General features: G+C 55.5%; 1 protein-coding gene across 5 annotated transcripts in view; it reads left to right on the forward strand.

Annotated features, from left to right (window-relative positions):
• TMEM104 (transmembrane protein 104) overlaps positions 1–23,638 on the forward strand; it is a 55,125-nt gene that overhangs the window by 9,907 nt on the left and 21,580 nt on the right. For 4 of the 5 annotated variants that reach the window (XM_032429595.1, XM_032429596.1, XM_032429599.1 and 1 more), the window contains 5 exons: positions 771–852; positions 1,330–1,426; positions 1,965–2,045; positions 5,262–5,361; positions 5,794–5,902. In XM_032429595.1, the coding sequence (XP_032285486.1) occupies positions 771–852; positions 1,330–1,426; positions 1,965–2,045; positions 5,262–5,361; positions 5,794–5,902 (469 nt within the window). The remainder of the gene's footprint in view (positions 1–770; positions 853–1,329; positions 1,427–1,964; positions 2,046–5,261; positions 5,362–5,793; positions 5,903–23,638) is intronic. The other variant, XM_032429598.1, reaches the window with a different exon arrangement.

Consider the following 23,638-nt stretch of genomic DNA (forward strand, 5'->3'; position numbering starts at 1 on the left):
GGAGGGAGGTGACTGTGCGGCTGGGGTTCAGCAGGGAGGGACACAGTCCTCGGGTTTCTGGGCATCAGCTTTGCTGAGAGGAAGAGCGAAGATGGGTTTTCACTCTAGTCTGACTCCCCAGCAAACGTCTGCTGCCACCTCCCAGCGTCCCTTTCCATTCAAGCCGTAAAAATGCAAGCTTATTTTTACATTATCTAGATTGTTAGGAAAGTAAAGGTACTGCCGAAAAAGGAAGGAAGGAAACATGGAAACACATTCCGGAGCCAAATGTCCCTTTTCAGTTATCCATGCTTGTGCTCCTGTCCGTGAGTGTGTGTAACCACTCATCTATGTCCCATCAAGGACAGGTGAGAGCTGCCCACACCCTTCCCCGAAGCTTTCAGAAGGCCCCCTGTGAATCGGCCTCCTCCCCGCCCTGCCCCCAGCAGGCCCCTTCTTGGCGTGTGGCACCGCATCGCCCCACATCCCCCTTCCCCCAGGCTCACACTTTACGCCCCCCATCAGCCTGTTGCACACCCCTCTCTCCCGTGCATCAGATCACATTCTAAATGTGGACAGGGCGATCAAGGCAAGCACGCCAGGCATCACGTGCACACACGTTTTATCAGGTCAGATGCATCTCGAAAGCTCCCTTGGGAGCAGCTCTCAGAAGAGAGATCGCTTTGGACTTGCTGGTCTGGTCAGGTCTTAAAATGGTTTTTCCTGTTTCATTGTACCACCTCTGACCTCCTACCTGCCCTTGGCGATTCCCCTGTGGCCTTCCCCTGCAGCTTTGTGACGACTACCTTCGTGGTAGAGGCCATGGCGGCAGCCAACGCTCAGCTCCACTGGAAGAGGATGGAAAACCACCAGGTGTGTGTATTGCCCTTTCTCCGGGCGATGCCTGGGTCTAACGCGTGCCATGAGAGGCGGCCCTTGGGGGCCAGTTCTTTCCCCCCCGATGGATGGCGAGCTCATGTCCACAGCACTACTCCGAGACCCTTGTCCCGGAGCTGAGGCTTGACAGCCGCATACGCTTAGCGAGCAGATGCAGTCTCTGCTCTCTGAACGTCATGTCATGGGTCCCTTGAACCCTTAATTGAGCTTGCTCATCATTCTGAACCCCAGAACTGTGCTGCAGCTTCAGATCTGACATCTGAGTGTCCGCACCTCCTAGTGTGGCAGCATGGGGGTGCTGGGGGGTGCCCCTGGTCAGAGAGCATGGAGGTGCTGGGGGGGTGCCCCTAGTCAGACACCTTCTGGAAAGAAATAACAAAGGAAATGGGTTCTTCAGTTTTCCATGGATTTTCTGTAGCGTTATGTGCCCCCTCCCCGCCCCACCCCTCCTAGGAGGAGGAAGATGACGACTCCTCCACGGCCTCCGACAGTGATGTCCTTGTCCAGGACAACTACGAGCGGGCAGAGAAACGGCCCATCCTGTCAGTGCGTAAGTCTTGGGGTTCTGGGCCGGCTGGCACCTCCCTCTGGTCCACAGGGTTCCCTTTCTTTATAGAGAGGACGGGGAGTCTCTACACAGACCCTCTGGCCAGATCATGAGCCTGGGGTCCCCGCTTCACCCTGCTGGCTCCCCCACTTGCTAATGTTTGCAGCTTGGGCAGATTACTTACCTCAGTACCCAGGGCACACTGGAAGCTCGAATAAATGTGGGGTGTCTGACTTCATCCTCCTGTCCCACCGTGCATGCATGCCTGACCAGTCCCATCCCGGGTCCCGCCGAGCAAGCCAGGGCCAAGTGTCCCAGCTCCCCCCACCCCACAGCCCCCTCATCCATAGCGAGCATCCCTGGGATCCCTTTCTGTAGACTGTTTTAAAATATTTCAAGTGCGAAACATTAGAAGTTTTCACAAGAATTTGAAATGCTTTAGGATTTCCTTACTGTGGAGAATTTAGTGAGCTCAGGACCTCCTCTAGGAGCTTTTCCAAATGAAAACCGCTTCCTCTTCCTTGTTCATTTGGCTCCACAGAGAGACGTGGATCTCTGAACCTTTTTGAAATCACAGACCGGGTGGAAATGGGACAGATGGCCTCCATGTTCTTCAATAAAGGTATAAGTTCTTTCTCAAGGTGGGGTGAGGGCAAAGGGGGGTACTTTCCGACAGACCTTGACAGCTAGGGATGGGGCAGACGATGCAGAGGAGCAGACTGTGGGCCAGCTCCCAGCACATTTGAGCAGCCGCCTTGCCGAGAGGCCTGAAGCGCTCACATTGTGTTCCTGGATCCCTCCCCGTTCATCAGCGCTAGGAAGAGAGAAGCAGCTACTTGGTTCCTCCTGCTGGTAGAGGTCAGGAATCCTAAGCAGCTTTCCAAGGAAGGAAGCCAATGGAGCTGGCTGGTAGCTTTGTGCCTCTTGCTTGATTGCTTCTGACTTGTCTCTCTTTTCTTCTGGACTGTTCAGTCTAGGACAATGCAGGGCAGATCCCTATGATGGTGGTAGGATACACCGTGCACATGCCTGTGTGTACCTGTCTCTCTCTCTCTCTCTCTCTCTCTCTCTCTCTCTCTCTCTCTCTCTCGTTTTCCATCCGCCCCCCCCCACACCCTGGTGGCCAACAGAGGGCGCAAGGAGTCCACACACGGGTTGCTCTCTGGGAATCTGTCTAACTACGAGCCCTCTCCACCCTGTCTGCTCCGTAGTGGGACTGCCTGCAGCCGAGAGGATCCCCCTGCCCCAGCTCAGATGTTCAGTGACAACACTGTGTACCTCCATGGCAAATATTGTTCTTTGGGAAGATGAGCTGTTTAAGAGCTTAGCTTTTTAGTGCCCAAACCTGCCCATTCCCCCTTCATAGACAGACAGACAGATCTCAATAAATCCTCTTCTCTGTAAGGATTTTCTCTTTGGGAGATTTTCCGCCCCTTTGTCACAGCCCCTGTTTGCAGGGGGGCATCTCCACTGGCTCTTTCTAGTCTTGAATGTGGCTGCAGTTAACTCGGAGCCTGGGGGATCATAGAAACCAGTCTTCTTGACTGCTTCTCAGGACATTAAGCATTCGGTTTATCACTGGTGGTGTGATTTGACTGTCCAGTCCGGAAGATTATGATCATCAGCCAAAGATTGCCTCCCTACCAGCTTCACAGAGGGTTCCAGAATCCATGAAAAACAGAGTGGTTGTGCGCAGCCCGCTCTGTGCTTTTCCTGTATTCTGTTTCTATCTCTCCCCATCTCATTAGATGAAGATAAGAGTGTGAACATTTCCTCTTGGCAACCGCACGCAGTCCCCCTCCAAATGCGGGCTTTGGAAAGAAGACGTACATTTGGAGAGAGGACATAACACCTTTGAAACTCCTTTCCGATTAGCATGTTTTACAGTCCACTCCGATTTCTTTAACAATTCTGGGAACCCATGTGTTTTTTGTTTTTGTTTTTTTCCCCATCCCCTTACAGGCTAGACTTCTAGTTCATCCAGATCTAATAGGAAAGGAGCACACTCATACGAGAGCAGCCTCACACTCAGGGGACGCCTTCTCCTCTGCTTAGGGTTTCCCACACTCAGCACTGTTGACATCTGAGCTGGCTCATTCTTTGTCTTGGGGCCCATCCTGTGCATTGGAGGCTGAGCAGCAGCCTTGGCCTCCACCCACTAGGTGCCCTAGCACCTCCGAGTCATGACAACCAGAACATCCTCAGACCTTGTCAGCTGATCCCTGGTGGGGGTGGCGAGGTGAAGTCCCTCCCAGATGAAACCCACTGCTCTGCCCTATTCCTAATTCAAGGGTCATTCTCCTCCCCGTCGGAAGGACTGCCACCCTCCACAACAAGCCCCCTTGGGGTCCAGGCTCACTTCTTGTGACTAGCAATGCCAGGCCTCGTCATTACTGTCTTCTCAGGAAGCTCATTGATCCTCCCGTTTTGTGTTTAGTAATGAAGTTTATTGATCAGGGAGGGCCAATGGCAGTTTATAAACGGCTGAAACTGCAGTCCACAGGTGAGTGGAGGAGAGGGTGCGTGGGGAGGGGACAGTCCCTCTCTGCAGAGAGCGCTGGCATCAGAGCAGAAAGACAAGCTGAGGCACAGGCTGTACCTGGGGCCTGGGGTGTGAGTGGCAGCCAGACCCCAGGGGCCACTGAGCTTGGACATCGATGCTATCTGAGGCCCTCTGGGGTTCTCACAAGGACCGTATTTTCCTAGTCTTTTTTCCCCCAGACTCCTCGGAGCAGAGCTGACCTCAAATAGCCCAGGAGGAACATGTCCCCGGCTTTCCCCTTGGGGACCCTAGAGGCTCTTCTGAGCCACCAGCGTTAGAGGGGGGCTGTCACTTCGTTTTTCTTTCTGTTCTCAGAGAGGCCAGGAGCTTGAGACCCATGATATCAAACACGAGCAGTCAGTCTGAAGGGAGTTTGGACTGGCTGTCTGCGGCCATGACCCTGAGGTTGTAGGGCCTGGATGCTTTTTTCAGAGCTGTTACACCTGGTCTTTAAAGCCGGAATCACATACGGAATTTAGCACAGGTGGAATTCTCACTGTACAGGATGGGAGATGGTCAGGGACTTGCCACGGCTAGGAAGCGAGATCAGTGGCACTGGGGCTGGAAGCTGCGTCCCCATCTCCTGGTTCAGGCCCCACGGGGGGGAGAGGGGAGCAAGGTCTGCCTCTGCAGAGGGAGCTTCCACGTGCACCTTCCAAAGGCAGCATCCTCCCTGGCAAACATTCTGACTGTGAGCTCATCTTGCACGCGCCCTCCTGCTGCCCCTTCTGTCACCAGCACCCCAGGCCACGCCTTCCCATCCCCGGGGCTTGGTGATCAGTCAGACTCCGAATGAGGCACTTGGTCTTTGGAAATCAGGGGCTTTTTACCCTCTTGATTTCAGCTTCAGAAGCTGGACCGTTTTTTGTTCTCTTTGCTTTTCAGGTCTTCAGTACCAGCCTTTCTCATAGAGGCCTGTGTTTGGCTGGTCCAGACACACTCGGGCTCAGGCTCCTGACTCAGGGCCTCTCTCCTCCTCCTGCCCGGCAGCCTGTCCCAAGCATGAAGGCCCCTCTGATCCTCCCCAGCCAGCCCTGCACTTGCCCAGATTCAGAGCCTCTGAGGCCTCCAGCCCCACTTAGCCTCTCTGAGGTGACCGTGACATCATGGGCAGCCGTGTCTCCTCCCACATCACAGTGTAGCCAGCCAGAACAAGCCACAGGACTTAGTTGTTTTCTTTTTGTAGAAAGTAAACAGCCTGGAGAAAGGAACGGTGTGGAAGAGGTAGAGACCTGACTGTCAGGAAGGAACACAGGCGCCCCTGTGGCTCCCTGACAGTGACTCTGTTCCTTTCAGTGGGGGTCAACTTGTTCTATTTCTGCATCATCATTTACCTGTACGGGGATTTGGCCATCTACGCTGCTGCCGTGCCCTTCTCCCTCATGCAGGTGACCTGGTGAGTGGCCCCCCACACCACCCCACTGGCTGTAGTTGAACAGCCTTCCTCGGCCAGTCAAGGTAGTTTTTGGTAGAAACACAAGGCCCAGCCAACATGTCGGCATCTGAAGCATGGAGAGGCCCGAAGCCCTTTTCTGCGCATCCCACAGCTGGCTGTGCTCTGTCCTTTGGAAGCCCGCTCAACACCGCTGTCCCCCTCCCTGCCCCATTGGGAAGATGCCTGGGATCCCCACCGGGGGCCCCCGAGTCGCTGGGAAATGGTGTCGCATTAGTAGGTGGCACCTGCCCAGAGACAGGAGATTGTGATTCCTGGCGAGTGAGGTGGTCGGCCCAGGAGCAGCTGCAGTGGGCGTGGAGGCTTGGTGGTGGAACGTTCCATCCTGCTTCCCGCCAAGCGGGGGCCACACTGAACCACTCTTCTCTTTATCAGCAGCGCCACCGGCAACGAGTCCTGTGGTGTGGAGGCCGACAGCAAGCACAACGACACGGACCCGTGCTGGGGGCCCCTACGCCGCGTGGACGCCTACCGCATCTACTTGGTGAGTGGCCTCGCCTCGGCCCCTCGGCCCCCGCCCAGCCTGGCTGTTCAGGGGCATTTGAACTTTACTCTCTGATCGAGCTCCCTCCCCAGAGAGGAGGGTCTACACAGCTTCCCGCTCTGGCTAGTTACTGGGGCCATGGTTCTGGGCAGAAACCGTGTCACGTTACTGAGAATCTAGCCTTCGTGTCTGGTCACACATGGCTCGGAGTTGGCATTCGGGACATTGCCAGCTCCTGGCTGTGAACTCTTGTAAATTGAGCTCGGGGTTTGAGGGGCATAGCTCTTAGCACAGCTCTTCAAGAGTGTCAGAACGAATCTCCTGGAGACTTGCCACGTTTTGACCTTACTGCTGGCCAGCCCAAGAGCATATGGGAGGTGCCGGGCTTCCTGACTGAGCAGGCAGGACTGAGCCATCTTACGGTTGGACCCGACCACAAACAGGCTCTCCAGATAGGGAAGGATCAGCCCAGCTCTGTCCCTGTCTCCCCTCCTCCCCGCAGGTGGGGGAAGAAGATGAATCTCCAGGCTGTTCTCGACTACTTTGTGCCATGGGCAGGAGGGGCGGGTTGGAGCTGGATACCATGCCAGACGGGTCTTGGGTAATAAGACACGAAACCACAGGCCGTTATTTATCTCTGCCTGCTTTGTGGGCAGGACTCAGAAATGCTTCCCTTGCCCTTTTGCAGCATCTATTAATATTCTCTACCTCTTCTTGGTCCTCCTTAACCCTGACACAGATTTAGGTGTGCGAGGTGACACACAGTTTGACACGTGGCCACTTAGCTGATTTGGAGCGGGAGGCAGGGTTCGGGAGAGAGCCAAGCCTTTCGGGGAGTTGGCCTCCTGACTTAATTACCCCCATCCTAGCAAAGGTTTCGGCAGGCCCTGCCAGCTGGTATCTGGTTCTGAGTTTGTTAACCCAGGGCCACTGAATGGTGGGTTTGCCTTCCCAGTCCCACCCTGTGGACCTACTGAAGCCGGCCTATGGCCCAAGCCTGGGGAGAGACTGGTTTTCTTCTCCTGCGTTGCCAGAGCGGTCGGATGGTCTGGTTTTTGTCTCGCGAGTTCACCCATGACTAGAAACTTGTCTTTTAGTAGAATCGTATCTCATATCCCCCCACTGCAGGTCTGGTAGGAATTTGGTAGCAAGTTAATTCCCTGGCACAGTTCCCCACTTCCCCTCCCCCTGCCAGGAGGGGGAGGGGGAGATCAGGAGGTCAGCACAGCTGAGGCTGTTAGCCTCTCAGCATTTCAACAAACTGTCATTGATAAAATTAGCAAAAGTATCAGTGAGTGTAACGACCCACCTGGACCTCTAACTGGCAGAAGGAGGACGGGAGGAAGGGGTCCAAGAGGCTCAGCACGGACACAGGAGCATGTCCAGGGCAGAGGCACCTGCCAGAGGGACCAGACCTCAGCTGGGTCTTTCCAGGAGAGGTTGTTAGAGTCTGTGCTCAATCTGCCTGGCTCATCCCCTCCCCAGCAAGACAGATACGGAGTGCTAGGAATATTGGCTGCTGCCATTCGCCTGGTAAATTATTGAGAAGCATTATTAGTGCTTTATTAAATTGTTCCTTCACTTATTCCTGTAAACCTTCCACATGATGGGAGCCTCCCTCCCTGAATCTCAATAACTCCCTGACGGAACAGAAGGAGCCGTTCAGGAAAGCCTTCACCTTGCATATACTGCGCTTATAACTCCTAGGGCTGATTGCCACCCGGCCTGTGAAAGCTACAGAGATGGGAAGGGTGAGCAGAAGCAGAGCCTTGTTCTCCCTGGGTGGTTGTCCCCCTCCCCCACCTCCCGGGCCCCTGGTGGGGGCTTGGCACAGCAAGTATTCTGTTGAGATGTGCTCTTCTGCCTGGTTTGGAGAAATTTAAGGCAGACGGAACTCCACATTGTCTCAGGAGTTACTTTACAACTCTGCGTGTGGCTCCCAGGGTCTGTGGCTCCTGAAGAACCGTGCCTTCCGACCCTCCACGCTGCGTGCTGGGCGTCCGCCCTCAGGCCTCCCCCTGTCAGGGAGCTGGGATGGATTGGCAAACTCGGAGGTTTCCTTCCTTGGTCCTGAGTGGTCTGTTGCAGGTGAGGACATCTTCCCGTCCCCAGTCTGACCCACAGGGCTCAACCGTATGTCTTCATTCCCTCAGGTGGCCTCTTCAGATCATTAAGGAGGAGGGTTGTACTCCTCCCCCTACCCCTCAGTCATTCACGTTCAGAAGATTGTTCATCCCTTCTAGAGACTCCCACTGCACCTCTTTCTACCTGCGGTTTCTGATTTTGCTGGCAGCGAGACTTCACCAAAAGGTGAGGCAAGGCGGCAGGCAGCTTTAAAGCACCCCCAGCCCATGCACAACCATCTCCTTGTCTCAGGTAGATGATGCACCTTCCCAGCCGGCATGTTTCGAAGGGCCTTGTAATAACCATCTCTTCATTGCTATTTTGGGACAGTCCATTCTGGGGAATAAAAGTACAGGCTTTTATTTTGTGGTTTAATTTCCAGAAAGTCCTCTGGAAACAATCTTTTCTGTGTCTTCCCAGGAACGCTACTGAAATGACACATAGAATGAGGATATTTGGGGTATTAACTATATACCCAGAGGCCAGCCTGTGCATAGCATCATGATAAGAAGGGAGCTTTCTCCCAGCGGCTACCAGTCACCTCCCAAAGCCCTTGACCTTAACAGATGGAAAATTCCTCCTCCCCTCCACCCTGCGACCTCCGTCCACATCCTGTGATTGCCAGTGCAGCTGATATGAGTCAGTCTCTCCCTCTCCTTCCTTGGAGTAGCCACAGAGCGGGGCACTGGGAGGCAGGGGTCCCGTGAGTCACACGTGCTTTCCAGGGCCGTCGCCACAAGCCACTGCAGCTGGAGCCTTCAGTGACCTGGGCCCTGGCAAGAGCCCATGAGAATCAACATCAGGACCTGCTATCAGCTGGCCTTGGATTCTCAGAACCCCACCACCCGCCTCTCCTGCTCCTTTGAAGGATCAGTGGGAAAGTGTTGGGTGCCCCAACTCTTTCAAACCAGTAACCTCGCCTCCAGGCTGGGGAATATCTTGGGATTCTTTCTGCAGAGCTTCTCTGGCTTTGCTAGAAAACAAAGTCAGAATTGAGCACATCACTCTCTCCTATGCCGTGAGAAGGAGCCACGGACCAGGGGTGAAGTGGTACTAGGGTTGTACGGAGATCATTTCCGTCCAGGAATCCAGCCGTCCCCAGTGTCTGGGAAGCAGGTTGTGTGTCGCCGTCCCCTGGAGTCCAGGGCGCTGCCAAGTACTCGTTCACTTCCTCATCCCAGCAGCGCTTCCCAGCCTGTCCCTCACACCCCCTGCCCCAGGGCCTGGCCCTGTCACTGCTGCCGTCCCTTAGAGTGTCAGGGGGAAGCCCTGGGGCCGCAGTGGGACTCCCCGAGGGCCGAGAGCTCCTCCCGGCTCACAGGAGCGGCCTTGGCCTCTTACAGGTGGACAGATGCCGCTGGGTCACCGGCAGCCCAGCAGGCGCCGGCCCAGCAGAGCCGGGAGCGCAGATGGCAGAGTGGGCTCATCCTGCCTGGAGACTCGGCCACAAACTGATGGTATGGAGCGGGGGCCCCTCGTGGGCTGCCTTGGGACAGGACAAGGTCACCCTGGCTTGCCATCCTGCCTTGACACAGGAGCCATGAGATCCACCTCCAGGGCCTGGGTGGCCCGGGGGGGAGATGGAGGCCTGCACGTGCCTGGCAGATGACCTGTCACCTTCTGCTGGGTGCCCCCTTTAAGAAGCAGGGTGTGTGTTGGGGGCTGCGTGGGAGTTTCGGGAGTTCTGTCTGCTGGGCTCTTCCTGCACGTGTAGGGCAGTCCGATGCGGGCTCACGTTAACATCGGAAGGGTCTTCTAGGCTTTCACCGAGAGTCCGGTTTCTCCCTCTGCCAGGAAGTCGGTTTTCTGATTCCATCTTGGCTCAGGCTTACGCAGCAATAATTGTATCTGTCGTTTGCAACATTTAAAACAGCATGCAGTCCCTTTTTTAAAACCCTGGGGTCTCTTCCTAAAACAGGTAAACGTCCTTTTTGTAGGGAGGTGGAGAGGGGAGTGACGCGCCTGCATGGCTGTGCCAGGCCTTGACCGGCCCTTCCTGTGGCGGCTTTGTGTGGGTGTGACGCATTACCGCTTACTTTCTCCTTTCCCATTGGGTCCTCCCAGCCGCACAGTAAGGCCCATAGTGTCATGCCACTTTACGGCAGAGAAAACTGAGATTTGAGGACTGTGACTTCCCCTGGGCCTGGCTTCCATGGGGGGTTACCATCCCGTCCTCCGGCCCTGGTAACAGACTTGCTAGGCATGCGGGCAGTCCTGCTGGCGAGGCCAGAAAGAAGGGGTGGGTCGCGCCTGGTCATCAGCCCTTGGAGCTTGATGTTTGCAGAGGGGTGGGGCGACGCTGCTCAAGGATGGTGTCCGTTCAGTGATCCGTGTCCACACACCCTGTCTGTCTGCTTGATTGATTTGCTGTCTTTCTTGCTGCCCCTCGCTCCTAGATAGTGGAGCAGACTTCTCACATTCGCTCAAGGAGCGCTGGAGTTGGACGTGTCTTCCCAAGGACGTTTCCTGTCCCTCCCACAGTCCCTTTCTGTGTTCTTTCAGCATCAGCCACTGTGCCCTGGGGCTGTGGCATCTGCTAATAAGTGGGTCACCGCTGCCATCACTTGAATATTTATTCTTACCAATTCTGGGGCAGGAGGTGGCCTAGAGGCCTTCAGGACCAGCGAGGAGGGAAACAGTGTGGCACAACGAGTTTCAGCAGCCGCAGTGACTTGACAGGATGTGGGGACTCTCGGGAACACCGCCGGCTGCCCCAGAGCACAATTCCAGTAGGACACGCATGGACGCTGCCCCTGGATTTGCCACCGTCAGGAACCTGGAGTGGAAGGCAGCAGCAGTTAGCTAGGAAGGGTGGCCCCAGAGGGCAAATGAGCTGTCTCTATGGAGGGCTTGTGGGCTCGCTCCGTCTGGAAGCGGAGAGCAGAGCCCTAAGCTCACAAATGGCCTGATGGCAGTTTCCCTTCTCTGGGCCACCGTGCCCTCCTGTCTGACACACATGGGTCGGGACTCAGTAATGGACCAAGAGATTCCTGGCTGCGTGGGCTTACTCCTGGGGTCTGGAACATCAAAGTGTACCTTTTGTAGGATGGTGACCTACCAGGGAAGCCCATCTTTTTTTTCCCCTTCCTCCCCACAATGTGCTTCTTTTTTTTTTTTTTTTTTTTTAAAGATTTTATTTATTTATTTGAGACAGAGAGAATGAGAGAGAGAGAGCACATGAGAGGGGGGAGGGTCAGAGGGAGAAGCAGGCTCCCCGCTGAGCAGGGAGCCCGATGCGGGACTCGATCCAGGGACTCCAGGATCATGACCTGAGCCGAAGGCAGTCGCTTAACCAACTGAGCCACCCAGGCGCCCCACAATGTGCTTCTTGTCACAAGCTCCCCTTCTCGCATTCTGGATGCTCAGAAAGGTCCGTTTTGCTTGGCCTCTCTCTCTCCCCCCCCATCGTGAGAAAATGCCAGTCGTACTGGGCAGTCACTGCAGGTGCAGAGGGCGGGGTAGCCCTCGGGACCCGTGCCTGGTCGACACCGGGAACTTGGCGTGGGGTGGTCTGCGGTGTCTTCAGCCGGTTGCACAGTGTCCTTATGAGCCTCTCCCCCATGTGCTGAGCCTCCACCTTCAACCCATGATCCTGGGTCTCGATGACAAATCACTTTCTGCCCGATGCCCCAAAAATGCGTGGGCCCACTACCCAAACAAGAGCTGGGTCTCTAACGTTGAGGGAGTACTGACTTCAAACAAGCACCGGTGCTCACATTGAAGTGACTGACTTGAAAGGATTAGCTTGTCTCTCTTTTTCAAGGAAATCAATAATACAGGGACAGGCCTGTGTTTTTCTTTCTCTCTCTCTCTCTCTCTCTTTTTCTCTAGGGAGCTGTCTATATATTTCATCCCGGGAATGGCCTCTTGGTTTTTGGTGTGCTTTCCATCCCCCCAGCCCAGCCGTTTCTAAATGAAATTCAGATTGCTCTGTCACTCACTCCAGCACTGTGGTTTGTCTCCAACTCCTGCCAAGGGGCCCTATGAGCCCCCAGCCCCCCGCCCATCACCCACGGCTGCCGCTGCTCCCACCACCTGGGCACAGCCTCGTGCACATCCCCAGGGCCTGCCCAGCTGCTGCCCAGCATAGCTCTGGACCAGCCCTCACCTTCCGGTGCAGATCTGGGTAGCACCTCCCTGGGCCATGGCGACTGCCCCCTACCCCACCCCCAGCACCTTTGGGTGTTGGGGCTGAGCTTCCTCCTCCAGCTCCGTGAGAGATTATTGTTTTTATTTTTACTGTGCCTCTCAGGGACATGGGTTCTGTCGGCTGGCATTAAGCCCGCCATCCATCACCCCCACATCCTGCCTCTGCCATGGCCGACACCCGATACACCAGCATAGAGAGTGACACTTAATCCCCAGTGCTCCCAGTAAAGATACCAGGTGATGGGAATTTGGACTAGTTTCTCCTGGACAGCCCCCACCGTCCCTCCCCCAAGTCTCAGAAGGTGCCCGTTGCCATTGGTCAGGGTCCTGCGTTCTCTACTCTGACCTGGTGGTGGAGGGCACTTACATCCTAGCTCCTGAGCCCAGACCCCCTCGTCACAATGGCAGTTTGAGCATCTCTCTGCCCTGTTAGAATGTCCCAGGTCCCTGCCCCCATATCCATTGTCTGGCAAGTCACGAGTACAAGTACGTGCTTATAAACACCACTTGCCCAGGGCAAGCTGTTTTGACTCCTGGGCGCATGAGCAGATCTCAGATAAATCAGCCTGGATTCTCATCCTTCCGCCCTAACCCCTTCCTCAGTTCAGCCAGGGAGGTGCCCTGGGATGGGGGAAATCATCTTGTGTGCCATCACCTGGCCACCCCCACCCCAGCATGCTCAGCTCTTAAGAAACCCTACTGTATGAAAGTCCAAATGCATAAAACAAACTAGGGGGTAATTATTTGTTACACAATTTGTTAGTTTGCAGGACTAGCTGCAGGTTTCTTTTAAGTACTTAGTTTTTCTAATGGGTGTAAAATGTTATTCTATGAAAACGAAGTCTTTATAAATAGAGCTTTTAGAAGCCTCTCTCTCGTAAAGGTAGTATCCAGGTGTTCACGTGCAAAGGTGCAGCAATCCAAAGCCTGGTTCGTGTGGAAGCAGGCAGACATAACGTGGGGTTGGGGTGGACTCTAGCAGCCCACCTACGAGAGAGCCAGGGATGCACACGCCCTTGCGCACACGTGCAGCCTGGGAAGCTTTGCGGGGCTTGTTAAGTGTATACCCACGGCCCACACTCTTGCGCAGGCCAATTTGGTTGGGAAACTTCCAAATAGGTCTCCGTGGGGAGTGCTCATCCCTGCTGGGGACCTTCTGCACTGTGCTTTTTCAGGACCGTTTTATCCACACTCCACGCTGATCCCAGGCAGCCCAAGCTGGAGGCTTGAGCGCGCCTTCTCCATGAGTGATACAAGTGGGGATCAATGTCTGTTGCTCCTCGCTTCACAAGTGTCCTGGGCCGACCCTGCCACCAACCTGAGTGCGTTTTCAGCCATTCCCCTCAAGCTGCTCCAGGCTAACCCCAAACAGTTCGGCCCAGGCCATCTCCATGCTCCACGTCCCCTCTGCTTCCAGCCTTCCCTTTCTGGGGCTAAAAGTGACTTTGTTTTCTTGAAGAAAATATCCTGGTTGATTTCACATCTTCCGCTCCCCTCTTCCCCACTTTCTGTTTCATTTCCCCCAAAAGTACAGGGAAAAAAAAAAAAAAAACATCATCTAGAACCCAACAGCCCCTGCCAAGTGGTTTTAGAGGAAGGTGGAATGTTCTTAAATATTTTGTGTTAACCAGGATGGGAACCGTAGCTGCCAACCCGTTTTCCCCTCCTGCCCTGTGTCTGTCTGATGCTTTCATTGCATTGAGGACCCGTGGTACTCGCGGGGGCCCTGCTGAGGTTTGTGGGGCTCTGGCTGCTCCCTGAGTGATGCTCACTCCCTGTTACAGGGTGTCTGTTGTGAGCAGAATCTGGTGTCTTTCTAAATAGCGCCCCAGGGCCCCAGCAGTAATTGTTTAATTAAATAAAGCACTCGTTCTAAAGTAATAACTGTGCTCCTCCGTGTTGCTGGCATCCCATCCGGCGGTCCGGCCGTGCAAACTGTGCCGAGAATCAAAAGTGTCTTTGGGCACGTTCTCCGGACCGCAGGCCCGCCCAGAGGAGAAAGCAGGAGCCGAGCAAGTCCAGAGGGTCTACAGCCAGCAGAGATGCCTGGGGCCCGAGCGTGATGGGCAGCAGGAGAGCTGAACAATTAGGGTGCATATTAATGATGACATCTGATAAATTAGCAGGAGCTCGGGCTGTCTTGTGGCTGAGCTGAGAGCAGACCAAGGTACATTTTAATAAGCCTTCCAGTGCAAAGGGCGGTGCTGCAGAGCGCTTTGCTGAGCAGATGCTTCGTGGTGAGCGTGAATCTGGAAGGAATGGTCACAGAGCGCAGCAGGGCATCGTGAGGTTGGCTCTGGGAAGGACTTCCTCTAGCCGCGGATTGAGACGTTCTCTGGAAACCTTGACAAGAGGAGGGAAGAGACGGCCGGTCCAGGTGCGGGCTGTCGACTGGTGGGGCTGTGATGCGTAACCCTCACCGCTGTAGGGAGGTTGTGCTCCACCCAAGAGACAGGTACATGGCCCCTAGGAACCCTGTCCTGCTCTTTGCCTTCCCCCAGGTCAGCAGCATAAGCCTCAACTGTGTTTCAAGGTTTAGTGCCAGGAACCATCTTCAGGTACTTGTTAAAAATATACATTCCTGGGTTCTACCTCTGGCCCAGTGTAGCAGAGCTAAGGCTTCAAGGCCCAGGAATCTGTACCTTCAACCAGTTCTGAGGAGAAATCTGTGTCCTCTCCCCTTTGAGAAATCCGGCTGGCTGAGGGCCTGTCCCCGTGGTAAACAGTCTGCCGGAGAGAGGCCTGCTCTGGTCTCCCTTAGAGAACTGCCCCCAGGCTGCCGCTGTGGAGGCAGCCGTCAGGGTCTCCCTGTGCCTTGCCTCCTCCAAGGGAAGACAATGGCCCCACGTCCACAGGTGTCCAGCCTGGCGTCACAGATAACCTGCTGGTGATGCCTCACGCACTTCAGTGCAGACAGAGAACATCACTCCTCAGACCAGACTGTTCTCAGGCTCTGGGTGTCCCTAGGAGCAAAGGGGCTCCAGCAGCATCCCTTTGCTAGTGCCTTCTTTGTTAACCCAGGGCCAACAGGTCCCTCCTGCGTCCCTACGGGCAGTGCTCTTGGCTTCCTCTTAGAGCCCACAGCGTGCCAGCCCCACGGAGAGGCCTTTCACTCCTACCATCAACTAGGGAGGAAGCTGGGGGTGTGAGTGCAATGTCTTATACCCAGTTGGACAGAGCTTGTTAATCAGCCAGCTTGATGCCCTGTCTCCCCTCCCTCCCCACCTCCAAGGTTACTCGGTGTCGGCAAAGACTCCTGCTCCCCAATCTGTCTATTTCGAGGTCTGACGTCAGCAGAGAAGGGGTGGAGCCAGCTTGGCTTGTGCTCCTCTCTGCAGGGCTCCCGTGTTCTGGGCACCTGACTTCCCTCCCTCGCTCCCCTCCCGCTCCAGCACAGAGCAGTCCCACCGCCGTCCACTCGTCCTGCACAGGGACAAGCGGCCAGAGTGGAGTGAGGCAGGGAAGGCGCCAGAACACCGACAGCCGTCAGCTGGCATCTCTCGTCCAGTGCTGCACAAACTCCAGGCAGCCTCCTCACATCCTCGGGGCGGGGACACTAAGAGCAGTCAGATGCCACATGGCTACTGGGTTGCCAACAGCTCGGCAGGTTCTAAGGCCCAGGAGGTCCGTGCACCAGCCGCCAGAAGTATCTCAGCCTAAGTCCTGACAGAATCAGGTGGTTGGGGGATGATGGGTGGGTGCTTTTCTCCAGGGTTGCCGCTGAGGGGCAGGACGGACGGCCCAGGGGCTCCCCACCCCCTTCCCTCACAGCAGAGTCTACCTGTTCCCCTCAAGGCCTCTTGTTCTAAGGACCTCTGAGGACCAGCTGACCCCTAGCCTGGCCCCTACAGCTCTTCCCAGGCCCTGGGTCAGATGGCCCAGCCGGAAGAGTACCTCTAGCTTTTTCATGTGTGAGGCGAAGCACAGCCCGGGGGGAGTAGTGCTGTCTCCCCTTCGTCTCCCCTTCCTTGACATTCCGCATAAATAGACCACGACACAGAGCTGGTGTTGATTCTCCCTGAAGAGATTTCAGTGGCTAAACAGTGAGCACCAGTAAGACAAGCCTGCAGTGCGGGAGAAAGTAACGTCTTGGCATCTGCTCGCTCACTCTGGCTCCCACAGGGCTCGCCGCAAGGGCCCAGGTGGCATTTTTTCCCATTTATCGCATGGCCCACTAGCCGGGACATCCCTGCTGTGCCTTCTCTCTTTTGCCCCCCAGAACAGGGTATAGTCCCTTTTAAGCCTTGTCCCATTAGGACCCAGAGGAGTCTTCCCCAGAGGACTCAGGAGAGCCTGAGGCAGGGCTCAGCCCCCATCCGTTTAGTGCAGGCCTGGCGCCTCCCTCGGGCAGAAGAATTGTTCCAAGGCCACAGAGCTTTTCTGTTAACTTCATTCTTTCAACACTGGTTTTAGATAAATGTGACTGTCATTTCCCTGCTTGAAACCTGTTAGAAGTTCCTCTCCATAAGGCAACATTTACGCTCCTTCACATGGTGTGGTCTGCTCCAGTCTCCTTGTGGAACCTTCTCTCTCACCACTGCCCCACACTCACTGGCCACTGTCCTCCAAAGACGCTGGGTGCTTTCACGACTCTGGCCATCAAGTGCTTTTCCCTTTCTTCAGAGTCTGAGGAGCACTCACTCGTTCAGAACTGAACTCAGGGGCCTCCTTTCAAGACACCTGCGGTCATGACTCCCCCCAACCCCTGCCATGGCGATAATTGGACTTCCATGTGTATTCGGTTACTTGGTCTCCCTGTGAGCATCTCGAGGTCAGGGCTGTACCTGACCCACACGTCTGGAACCAGCATGGGCCTCACAGAGGGCAGTTGCTCTGTGAACATTTGAACGAACATGAGCACTCGGGTGTGCTGCCCCTGCGGGGTCCGTGGCCGGCGCTGGTCCAGTCCCTCCGTAAGCCCTTGGGGCTGCTGATGCCCACGGCTCATCAGGGCTGACAGCCACTGCTCCCACCAGAAAAATTCCACATCCTGCTGGCTTCTCCTCTTTTCCCAAAGGCGTGGGTCATCTTCTGTGCCTCACTGCCGGGACAAAGTGACCCCTCAGCATGGCCTTAGGGGCACCCTGTCTTTGGAGGCTGAAGGCAGAGGGCAACAGTCAGGAGCTGACCACATGCCAGGAAGTCTAGGGTGGCTCCCCATCTCTCTGCCACCTCCTCGTTGGCGCCTAAAATGCAAGCAGTGAAGTGTTAGGACAGAGGCCACCTCCAAAGGCAGGTGTGTTTCTCCAGACAGAGCCCCCCGCCTTGCTCTCACACACACCGTCTTGTCCAGCCCACCTCCTGTCATCACTATCCTTAAAGGCCTCCTCGGTCAAGGTCAGGCCTCTGTCTTCTCACCTGGGCAGGTGGGTGTGGACCCATCTCTCTCTCTCTCCCTCTCTCTGTCTCTCTCATGCTTGTAAGGAGCCAGGCTGCCCTTAATAAGCCTGATGGCGTATAATCATTAAGTGAGTGACTATGTGGGTTTTCCACAATATTTATCATCCCCCCCACCACCACCACAAGGGTTACAGCTCTGGCACCAAATCCTTGGAACTCTGCCCACCACCGGGCACCATCTGGCTTTTCAGCAGAGAAAGAGACAACGCAGGCCTGTCCTCCGATAGGGGGTGGGGGGGACAGCAGCTGTGCCAGGCTGACGCCACCGGGCCGGCCCAGCCCTCCGCCCCTGCCCCCGAGGGAGGCAGCTTTGCTGGGGGTGGAGATGATGGAGAGACTTTCTCTAGGGCATAACCCAGGGAGGCAGTAGACGCCCGAAGAAGGGGGCTGGCCTTGAATACACACAGCCTAAGTTCTGATCTCAGCCACGTCTCGGTCGTTACAAGGTCTTGACAAGTTACCTTATCCCCTTTAGCTCAGCTTTCTAAACTGGAGCCAGTAACCAATTCCCAGGGTGTCGGGGTCAAGAAGAGGTCTTCGATGGAAGGTGCTGTGTGTGGGCACTCAGGCGGTGTTAGTGGTGTGGATTCCCTTGTCTCCAAGGCAAAGCCTTGTCTGGGTGACGGCTCAGAGGCAGGGGGAGGCTCTGGGGTGAGAATGGCCTGTTTGTGGGCACAGTTCTTCTCCCTGCCAATAGCAACCCCTCCAAATGCGGCGCCAACCATCTCCCAGTTGGGGGCTTGGAGATGATTGGGTAGGGGGACACCTGGACCAGGTATGTGGGACTTGTCCCTATCCCAGAGGCTGGGGCCAGAGATTATGATGTGATAGTGAAGACAGTTGCTTGGGAGCCACAGCGTGCATTCTGGAAAGACGCAGTCTGCATCCTGTGGCGGTCACCATACGTGAGCTATTTCCCAGCGGTGCACAGCCAGGCCTCCGGGTACTGAGGGGGCCCTGCTGTGGGTTGTAACCTGTCAGTCCCTCCCGGGAAGCTCCTTGTCCCACACATCTTCAGCACCGCATTCGGCAGCCAGGCTCCGGGATGAGTTTCTTGATCTTTCTTTTTTGCGATCCATGGGTTCAGGTGGAGATGTGCTTTCTTTTTTTTCTTTTTTTTTGGCCTCCCAGAGGACAAACCATAAAGATAGGTTACAAACCTCAGGTCCGTAACTGAAGATTTCTATCTCATCTAAGTAGGGCAGGGGATGTTTAGAGCAGAGGGTTCAGAGAAGGAGGTTATTTGGGTCCTTTCCTAGGTCTGCTTTGTTTGCAGTTGCCTTGAGAAAAGAGAAGCCGGAGGTTTGGAGGAAGGGACCTGGGGATGCTTTCAGCTGTCAGATGGTCACAGGCGGCCTTCCAGTCAGTGTGTTTGGGGAGTAACAGAGCCCAGGAAGTGCCTTGTGAGTGCCCTGGCCATCTCCAGGCTGACAGGGCTGGGATCGGTGTCACCCAGGCTCCCCGGGTATCGGCCAGCAGCACTCCAGGGGCCAGGACAGCCCTGCGTCCAGCCCTCCCCCTCGGAACTGGTGCGGACAGTCTGGGAGTGCCTGTGTCATGGCTGCCGTTCGCCTGCCGGCCTCCTGGGAGCAATTCCAACCGCTCTGTCAGGAGGTTCTCATCCTTCCTCTTCTGTGCCGACCCCTTCCCAGCTGCCGGGAGGGGGCGACCTGGGCTTGTGACAGTAGGAGCTATCTGCATGTGCAGGGCTGGGAGCTGCCGCCCCATCCGTGGCTTCTCAAAATCATTCTCCCAGCAGCTCCCCAGTTCGACGTCGAGACAAGGTTTGCACCAGTAGTTTGGCAGAACTTGTTCGGGTGCGACCTCACTGGCCCGCATGTGGCTCTGCGGGGAGGGTGCCTCAGAGCTTCATCCTCTTCCCAGTTAATCGGGCAGTGGGACAAGTCTCTCCTGGCCGACCTCCTGATCCTGGTCTGATTGGCTGCCGTGCGGGATTGGTTTCTTGCCTCTGTTCTGTAGTTCGGGGGCCACTAAGAGCCTCTTCCAGCCTCTTGCAGCTTCTTCCAGCAAGTGCACACTTGCCTTTTGCAGGTAGGACATGTCTCTGCGCTCATGCCTTCCAAGTGGGGCTGAACCGTTTGGCGTGCGTGGACTTGGTTTTCTGCTGCAGGACATCTCGAGGTGATAGCTGGAGAAGGTATGTGCTCCAGAAACACACTTCTTCAGAATATCTAGGCATCAACTGTCCGTTTTTATTTTCAGGCATTCCCTGAATCTTCCATCTCTCGGCCCATTCAGTAAGCATTTCCCAGTCCCTTCTAGGTGAGGGTGGTGGTGGCACAGGGACAATAAGATGCGGTAACTTGCCCTCAGCAGCACCTTCAGGGGGTGGGGGGTGATGCTCATCTGTGCTGTGGATGGGAGGGTGTGCTCCATCTGTCTCCATTACTGCTCCACCAGGGAAACGAAACTCAAGGGATGGATGGGTGAAGGGCCGGCAGCATCTCCATCATGGTTGGGCTGGTGTCTGAAGCCCAGCAGCCTGTCCTGGCAGAGCCCCCTCCCACGGCAAGGCTCCACTCGTGCTCTGGACCAGCCCCTCACTGGGCTGGGCCTTCAGAAGGTGGCTGCTGAGCTCTGCCCTGTGGGAGAACCCCCTTCTCATGGAGTTTCATGTGCAAGCACCGATCTCTGTGTATCTGGATCCTGTGGACTCTAGATGGTGTGATGCATCCCATCATAGGGTTTTGGCAAATGGGCTGTGATAATGGTTCGCTGGGCTTGGTGCACAGAGGCTGCCGCCCGGGGTCCAGATGCACACCTGTTGTCGGGCTCTCACCGTCCTCTGCATGGTGGCTGATCCTTTCTGTTTGGTTGGGAAGAACTTGAGCTCCCACAGAGCATTCAGGCCATTATTGAACTTGGGTGCAGGTGATGGAAATCCATTAAGAATAGGAGCGACCTGATGTTCTTTGGCTGGAGGTCCTCACTTGGCCCCTGCTACTTGGATTCCCTGACCTGGGGTGTCTGGAAGACCAATGGAGTGTGGTGTGGGGTGTGAGAACGTGGGTGTGTGCCAATACCATTGGGGATCATGGCCAGGGCTGATGTTTATGGCCACCTGTGCACACATGACATGTTTTGAGAGGTTCACTTGCACCCCGGGGTCTCATGGTTAGCCAGGGCGGCACCAGAGGCAAACCCTGGCCCGGTGCCCACAGCCCTGAAGCCTGTGGTCCCTCCGAGGTGCCTCGCTGACTCAGAGCTCCTCTCCTTTTTTGTGGCTGAATCCCCAGACATTGTCATTCAAGTTGGGAAAATAAAAACTCCCAAACCGAAGTGTGCACAGCCACTTGAGAAATAAAAATAGAATCCTTGAACACTTCTTCGCTGCACTTCAAGGACGCCTTGAAAGTTCAGTTCCCGTTTAGGGATGGGTTCATGCTGCGTTGTCATTAACCCCAATTAACTCTTAACCCTTGGCTCCCTGGAACCAGGGCCGCCCTGTCATCTGGGTGCTCGTTGCCTTTGTCACTTGAGATAGCCTCCAGGATCTGTGCAGAGCTCAGCTGAGCCATCAGCGCGTGCCCGCCTCTGCCGGAGCCAGCATCGTGCGTGCCAAGACCACATATTCCGTAGTCAGCCCCTGGGGATCCCCATGTGTTTAGGGCAGATCGGGCAGTGTGTCGGCATTCCACGTTCTAAGACTTGTTACTTCATCACTTGGGCTAAATTAACAGAGAAATCAAACCCTCCACACCACCCCAAACCCTAGACCAGGAAGGCTCCAAGTGGATCGGCTCGCCTTTTATGTTGACACTCCGGGAGCTGATGGGTGGTGTGCAGAGGCAGCTGCTGGTGGCTGAATCCTAGTCTCTTGGAAGCTCCATCTTTCTGCACTGTGGGAGCCATAAGCAGATGAGCCCCAAAGCCCTCATTTTTAGAGGAATTAAATAAATCAGGCACTCCAGGAACTGGCCATCCAGCAGGTCCCCCCGGCCCGCCACCTCCTCTGTGTTCATGGTAGCGCCAGCTCCAGGCTTTCTCCGGCCCCGGAAGTCAGAGAACACACAGAAGGGGTTGCGCTTCGCTGGCCACCACTGGCTTCCTTGACCATTTGGCCTTCGTCCCCACCAGATGCTGCCCCTTTGCTGAGTAGGTTGGGGGACAGGGCCTCGAGGGAGCCTTCCGTGGCTGGATCGACAGTCAGCTAACTGCTTCTCTGCTAGATTTTCTAACTGTCCCTTGTTGCAGGAGGTAATTGGTGTATCAGTCTTTGTCCCGTGGACTGGCTCAGAGGTTCTTAGGACGTTTGTTCTATATGGTGGTCATCTCTTTAGCACATTCTTCTCTCCTGTCTTCCCTTTCCTCCATGAACAGCAGGCCCTGTCTCTCTCTCTCTAGACCCCCTCCCTGCCCTTGCTCCTTTTTGAGGGGGGTGAGATGGACTGTGGGTCTTGTTGAATTTCACCCAAGTTTAAGTTCTGATTAGAAGCTGCAGTTCACTGCACATCTTCCCAGCAGGAAAAGAGATGACAGCAAACAGGATTTGGGGCTTTAATTTTGTTTTGTAAGAAGAACTGGTGGGTGGCCAGTTTGTGACTGGGAACTATGAATCCACTGTCTCCCAGAGGTAGACATGGAAAGAGTCCCTGCTTTGAAGACCTTTAGGTTCTTGACATTAGCTTTCTTCTAAGACATCACCCCTTCTGGGGGCCAGGTGGATTCAGAGCAGTCACAGCCCACTGGGGTCCGAGCCCCTTCCTCGCTGGGGTCCAGGGAGCGGTGGCTGATGGAGGGCAGCCGAGAGCCCCGGGCTCTTCTCAGAGGGGCCTTTTCTTCTTATTAGGGCTGAATATCATTCTCTTCTAAAACCAGTGGGTCCACTCAGAGCAAATGCTGTTTCAGTCTGCTCTTCCTAAATCAAAGCATGTTGATTTCACAACTGTTTGAGGAAAGGAGTCTTTTCCTGACACGGTGAGCCACTGTCAGGCGGGGCAGGTGGCTTGCCTACCTGTGGGCTGTGCCCTCAGCCAGCTCAGACGCTGCCCGTGGCAGGAGGGACTGGGAGAGGGTACAAGGCAAGTCAGCAAGACTGGGGTTGCCTCTCCCCCCGCTGTGGGGTTACACCTCTCCACCAGGCACTTCCCCACCAAATTCACTGTATTCTGCAGGTGTTCAGTGGGCATCTCACATGTGCCAAGCCTCCCTGGGTGTTGGGGTGAACGAGGATGCAGGCCTTGCCATCATGCTGCTTGCACTCTGGGGTTGGGGGGGGGACACACAAAATTAACCCATGAGAAAGCAACTCAGAACCTACCAGAATTAGGCAATGTGATACCGTGTGTTTGGTAATCCAGTCAAGAGCCCGAGGGAGGAGCTCCATGTGGAGGAGACTGGTCCCTGAGTAGAGCTTCGAAGACAATGGGAGTAAGGGAGGTGGAGAGTGAAACTCCGTGCCGGGCGGGTGGGATCACGAGGGTAAAGGCATGAGGCTGAGAAGTGGTGCAATGTGGGGACAGGAGGTGTCGGGAAAACAGCCTCTAATGGGATGCGCCGTGGATCGTATCAGTCAGAGGGATGGGGTCAGGAGATTCCCACTCACTCCCCTCAGCCGCCTTCTTACCATCAGCACACCTCCCTGGTCCCTCGGCCCCCTCATCACTAAAATGAGGCATCAGCTGCCTGGCAACCTCACAGATGGCCAGGAGCTTGACACGAAACCGCATGCGTGAGCACTGTGTAAAGCATGGGGGACCCACAGCATTGGGCGGTGAGGTTCCCCCAGGACAGCGTTGTCGTGAGGCTACGGTCGGCAGGACCAGCAGCAGGGAGACAGGGTCGAGGTGGATGTATAGCCCACAGCCAGGCCTCGGCTGGTTTTGTGAATGAAACGAGGTGGAGTTGAAGAGGGAGGCAGGTGGGGAGCATGGCTCACCCTCAGCAGCTCTGACTTGAGAGGTGGAAAGATCCATTCTCTTACGTAGCATGTGCTTCTCCCATAGCTGAGGGCTGGCTGCTCACTCGGCTCCGAACCACTCCCAAGAGGAAAGTGGCGGCTTGAGTTAGCGGCTAGCCTTCAGCTCCCAGACGCCAGCTGGC

The sequence above is a fragment of the Phoca vitulina genome, unplaced genomic scaffold (assembly GCF_004348235.1).
Source record: "Phoca vitulina isolate PV1807 unplaced genomic scaffold, GSC_HSeal_1.0 scaffold41, whole genome shotgun sequence".
NCBI classification, from domain to species: Eukaryota; Metazoa; Chordata; class Mammalia; order Carnivora; family Phocidae; genus Phoca; species Phoca vitulina.